This window comes from Muscardinus avellanarius, assembly GCF_963383645.1.
Source record: "Muscardinus avellanarius genome assembly, chromosome: 19".
Lineage (NCBI taxonomy): Eukaryota > Metazoa > Chordata > Mammalia > Rodentia > Gliridae > Muscardinus > Muscardinus avellanarius.
In genome coordinates, this window is record NC_137805.1 from 20,973,948 (window position 1) to 20,978,984 (window position 5,037).

A 5,037-nucleotide genomic window follows, 5' to 3' on the forward strand; every position below is an offset into this window, starting at 1 on the left:
CGTGCAGAGGCAGGGAGACTGGGTGGGGACTTTAGTGCAAAAAGCTGGTTTCTTCAGAGGCACTCAGTAGCAGGAGCCCTCCCCTCGCCCCTGGGGGCCCAGGGTGACCAGCTCCCACTCGCCTGCATTAGAGCAGTCTCTGCAGTGGGAGGCCAGGCCCCAAGCTCCGAGGGCTATCCTGCCAGGCTGGCGGTGGGTGGGAGACGAGCAGCAGCACCAACGGGCTCAGTCCAGGAACCGCTGGCAGGCTTTCTTCCAGCGGCCGGCCGTGCACCACAGGTCCCGGTGGTCCATGCCGTATACCTTCCGGCATTTCTTGGCATCCCCACGGGGCCTCCTGGGGAGCACCACGGGGCATAAAGTGCCGTCAGGTGGGGCCTTCCCCACCTGAGCCCTTGACCTAGACACACCTCTGACTGGCACCACACTCGGCGGGCAGGGCTGGTGTGTCCGCCTGGCCCTCTGTAGGCCGAGGCTCCTGGCGGACAGGTGCAAGGCAGTGCCGGGGAGAGCTGCAGCCTGGGCTCTGCTCCTATCAAGAGCACCCCGAGGCCTGCCTCCAGCTGCCACCAGGGGCCTGGACAGCCAGGTAGGCATGGTCACTGCGGGAGGCCCGGGCAGGGGTGGCAGAGCCGAGCATGGTGGGCAGGAGTGGGGCCAGGGGCTGCAGCAGCTGAGGCAGCTCCAGGCAGGGGAAGGTGGGCAGAGTGGAGGCTGTGGGGGACACTGGGACCAGGCTGGACAGCCCATCGGTCAGTGTGTCCTCACAAACATCCAGCTCTGTGTAGTAGAAGTCCTCCTCGCCATCACTGTGCTCCGGCTCTGCCCTTCTCCTGCTGGGACACAGCGGAGCTGAAGTACGTGCTGGCCCGCTGGCCCCAGGTGCACCAGGCGGATGTGTCTCTGCACGGTGGGCGCCGAGGGCAGCACCTTCCCACAGCACTTCCACAGGCACTGGAACGCCACCTGGACTGAGCTCTGGGCCACAGGGCGGGTGTCAGCAGCTGCTGCCTCTCCCCCCGCCCAGGGCAGCTCCCAGGGCACCTTCCGCTTCCTCAGGGTGGGCTCCCGGAACAGAAAGTGGGCTGCCTCAGGGGGTAGCGGGGGTGGACAGAGAGGACGGGTCACTGGCCAGCTCCAACCGGAGTCTTCGCTGTTGCTGCTGCTGCTATAGCTGCCTGGTGGCCGTGCCAGGGCCTCCTTCCAAGGCTTCAGGCTGGGCTCTGCAGGGATAGGCCACCCTCAGGACCTCAGGTGGGCTTGAGCTACCCTGCAGACTGCTGTGTGTGAATCCCTGCGTGAGCTGCCGCCTACTCGACAGGGCCTGGAAGGCAGAGAACCTCAGAAGAGACACTGGGCACAAGGGCTGGAGGGAAGGGATGCCAGCGTGGCCAGAGAGCCAAGTGGCCAGCAAGGGAGGCTAGAGAGTTCGCAGCAGCTTTGGACTGGGGGAGGCACTGAAGGTTCAGATGTCTTCTTTAGAGAGGGCTCAAGAAGGTGGTGTAGCTGATCCGGAGACTCTGCTCGGCCCTGAGGCTGGGTGGCTTCAATGTCCTGGGGGACAGCAGTTCCTGGACCTGCCCACAGCTGAGCACAGACTTCAGAGTCTCACCTGGGCCAAAGGCTGCATCCAGGGCCCCCGGACAGGGGGGGCTTGTGGACAGACTTGTAAGGTCTGCAGCAGCCATGACCTCCTCCAGGCGGACTTTTCCTGAGGGTGTTCTGGAGAAGAGGGTGCGGGTGGGGTGGGGCCCAACATGTGTTCCAGGCCTATCCCTGGACCCAGAGTGCACATGCAGGCCTGGGCACGTGTACAGGCAACAGGCTGCCTTACTCTGGGCTGGGCAGGCGGTCTGGCTCCACCCCCAGCTCGGGTTGCAGAGCAGAAAATAGCCAGGAACCGCCAGGAAAAGGGCTGGCTGGGGTCTCCCCAAAACCTGAGTTCTCCACAGCTTGGGCTTTGTTCCACTGTGGTTCCTCAAAATTGGTGCAGGGCAGGGGTCAGGCCTCACTGGTTGTGCAGGGGCCAGCCTGGACCCCCATCACACATTAACCAGCGTTGTGCAAGAGCAGCGGTGGGCCTTGTGCCAGGCCTTGGAGGCAGGAGCAGCCAGCAATCAGGGCAGCCAGGAGAAAACTGGCTCCAAGCACAGGCCGGTCCTCAGGCCCAGCCAGTTGGCAGAACCCACCCCCGCTGCGCAGCCAGACACAGGTGTGAGCACCCCTGGTGCGGAGGCAGCGACAGGAGCCCCAGGGATTCCTGGAGAGTTAGCCACGCAGGCTGCACAGCCTCGTCCAGACCCTGGCCCGGCAGCCCCTCCCAGGTCCGCATGTGGCCCCCAAGGCCCTGATCACTGGGCTCAACTCCTGGGGGGGGGGGGTAGCTGGGGTGCTGGAAAGGGAGGCACAAGCCCAGTTCCGACGCCACCGCTTTCCACCGAGGGGAGGCGAAGGGAGCGGAGGGGAGGCAGCAGTCCCGCGCCCCACCCACCGCCGCCAGCACGCACACGCCCACCTAGTCTCGGGCACTAGCCCCCTCCTCACCTCTGCGCTGGCATCTGGACATGCGCCGCCCCCGCCCACGTCCCCGGGGCCCCTAGGTCCGCGGCGCGCGGCTCCCGAGGCAGCGCCAGCTCCGAGCCCGCAAAGCCGCCGCCCGGCAAGGGCCCTGCGGATGGGGAGACGGCGGTCGGCCTGCGCCCCGAGTCCGCTCGGCGCCCCTCCTCCGGCCCCGGCCCCCTCCTCCGGCCCGGCCCGGCCCGGGCGGCGGGACCACCGACACTCGCTGCCACACCCTCGGGGACCAAAGTGTGTGCAGCCCCGACGCCATCTTTCCAGAGAGAAACTTTGCTGGCGCGCTCGCCCACCGGTACCAGCGGCTGAGCGAGCACCGGCCCCTGCGCGCACAGCCAAAGCGCTTGGGTCCGCCCAGCACGGGGTCCTGGGCGGCGCGGGGCGGGGGGCGCTCGTAGCCCAGGCCCAAAGCCGGGGGGCGCTCGGCCTCCATGGCCGGCGGGCCGCCGACACTGCCGCAGCGAGGGCCCACTCTCCGGACCGGACCGGGCCGGGAGGGGCTGGCAAGGCGGCGACCCGACCCAGATCCCGCCCGCAAGCCGGCCACGCCCCCGCCCCGGCGCGCACCCATTGGCTGGCGCGGGCATCAACACTCGGCGGGGCCTGGGCCCCGCCCCGGCGCGCGCTCTAGTCGGCGCAGGGGTCAGCTGGCTCCCGCGCGGCCCGCCGCAGGTTTACCCCCAAGCGTGCCCACCGAGCTGCCAGGGCTACGTCCCCGTGGCCGGCAGCCCTGAGCAGGTTACTCTTTAACGCACGGCTGCCCACCTTCGTCCACTTTGTGTAACCCCAGGGGCTGGTGGAGGGGCCCTTTGGTGGAGCCAAGGGCCCAAGTCCCACCCCGCCAGCCACCCTTTCAGCAGGCCCTGCCCCAGAACACCCGGGGCTGGGGTTGTCACTGCAGGGGGCGTGTCTTCCCCCTTCTCAAGACTGACCTGCGAGCCCAAAGGGCCGTTTATGGCCTCCAGAAAGCCCCCACCCAGCCTTTCCAGCGCTCAAGAAGGGCAGACAGGCACCCTCACGCAATGGTGGTTTATTAGGACGCAGGCCTCCTCAGGAGTCAGGGAGAGCATGCCATTGGGAGCAGCCAGGGCCTGGCCAGCCGGCAGCTCTGGATCAGGGACTCACAGGGCATGACGGGACCTCCACATCCTCCCTGGGCAGAGGCAGGAGGAAGCAGGGGCCTCGTGGCCCTGAATGTATCCACATACACTAGTAGGCAGGGCGGGTCTCTGGCCCTCAGGTCCCCACTTCACGGATGCTCTCATACACGTTTTCCAGGGAGCTGCTGTCCTTGCCCAGGCCCCTGAGGGAAAGGGTGGGAACTGTGCCCCCAGCTTTGGGGCCCTGCTGGAGTGTAGTAGGCCCTGGGGCCCTGCCTTTAGGCTTGCAGACCTTGGAATACAAGGTGTCAACCTGGAGAGAGGGAGCAGGCCCAGGGAGGGGTCAGCACCATCTACCCTGCCAAGGTTGGCAGGCCCCACGTGCTGTGCCCCACCCACCCAGGCCCACTTTACCTGGGCAGCCGGGGTCACAGTAGCCTTCCCCTGCTGCAGTTCTTGGGGGCCCTGGCCTGTCCCCTTGAGCCTCTGGATGCAGGCATACTCAGCCACCACAGGTCTGGCCCAGCCGGTGGTCAGCTGTGTCCCTGCCCACACCAGCGGACTGGCAGCCAGACTTGCCCTGGGGATTGCAGCCAGCCCCACGTTGGAATAGGTGGCCTCAGGGCTAGTGGAGGGGGCAGTGGCAGCTGAAGGGGCCCCAGGCGGCTGCTGCGGAGGGAAGGTGGTGGGGGCCACCTTGAGCAGGGGGCTGCCCCTGGGTACTTCCAGCCGTTGTGGGCGCAAGAGATCCATGCTGGCAGGTCGTGGGGCTAGGGACGGAATCAGGGCAGAGGTCACTCTAGTGGGGACTGGTCTGACCCTGGGGAGACAGCAGGCAGCTGCCCCTGCCTCCAGCCCTCCCAGTGGCTCACCTGTGTTGCTGCTGCGTGGGCCGCGGTGCAGCTCCTGCAGCTTGGAGTCAGACTTGCTGAGGGTGCAGAGGTGAGTCTGTCTCAGCAGTGACTGGGGGCAAGGAAGACTGGTCGGTCCCCTGCAGGCACCACCCTGGCCCGGGGACAGCCTGGCACTCACCGTTTCCACTGGCTTCGTGCCGCCCCGCTGCCTGGCCCGCCACCTCGGTGCCCGCTTCCTGGGGGCGAGAGCATCATCAGGCCAAGGGGCAGGGGCGCCAGCTGCTGATGCGGGCCAGTACACGGCGCTCACACACGGAGACGCCTGCAGAGCACTGCACGGGCCTGCTCTGGCTGCTTCACCTCCGGGCAGTGGGAGGCGAGGGCCTGGAGGAACTGGCGCCAAGGACATACCTGTGGCAGGCTGTGCACAGCACCCACAGCCAGAGGAGCAGGGAGAGGCACCCTAGGGCCCAGAGGGCTGGCGGGGCCAAGGGCATCGGCGGCCCCAT

At 67.5% G+C, this 5,037-nt stretch overlaps 2 protein-coding genes across 2 annotated transcripts; both read right to left on the minus strand.

The window, feature by feature from the left end:
• Positions 1-225: 225 nt before the first annotated feature.
• SLC2A4RG (SLC2A4 regulator) lies at positions 226-3,007 on the minus strand (the record flags this gene model as incomplete). Its single annotated transcript, XM_080716460.1, is given in 8 exon segments — positions 226-337; positions 558-832; positions 835-978; positions 1,045-1,223; positions 1,613-1,711; positions 2,055-2,194; positions 2,545-2,668; positions 2,908-3,007. Coding segments are annotated over 8 exon segments (1,173 nt in total).
• An 803-nt stretch (positions 3,008-3,810) lies between these two features.
• Positions 3,811-5,037, minus strand: LIME1 (Lck interacting transmembrane adaptor 1; the record flags this gene model as incomplete). The annotated part of the gene is made up of 4 exons (XM_080716462.1): positions 3,811-3,987; positions 4,089-4,444; positions 4,547-4,764; positions 4,889-5,037. The coding sequence occupies 4 exons, from the start codon at positions 5,035-5,037 to the stop codon at positions 3,811-3,813; spliced, it is 900 nt and encodes a 299-aa protein (XP_080572588.1).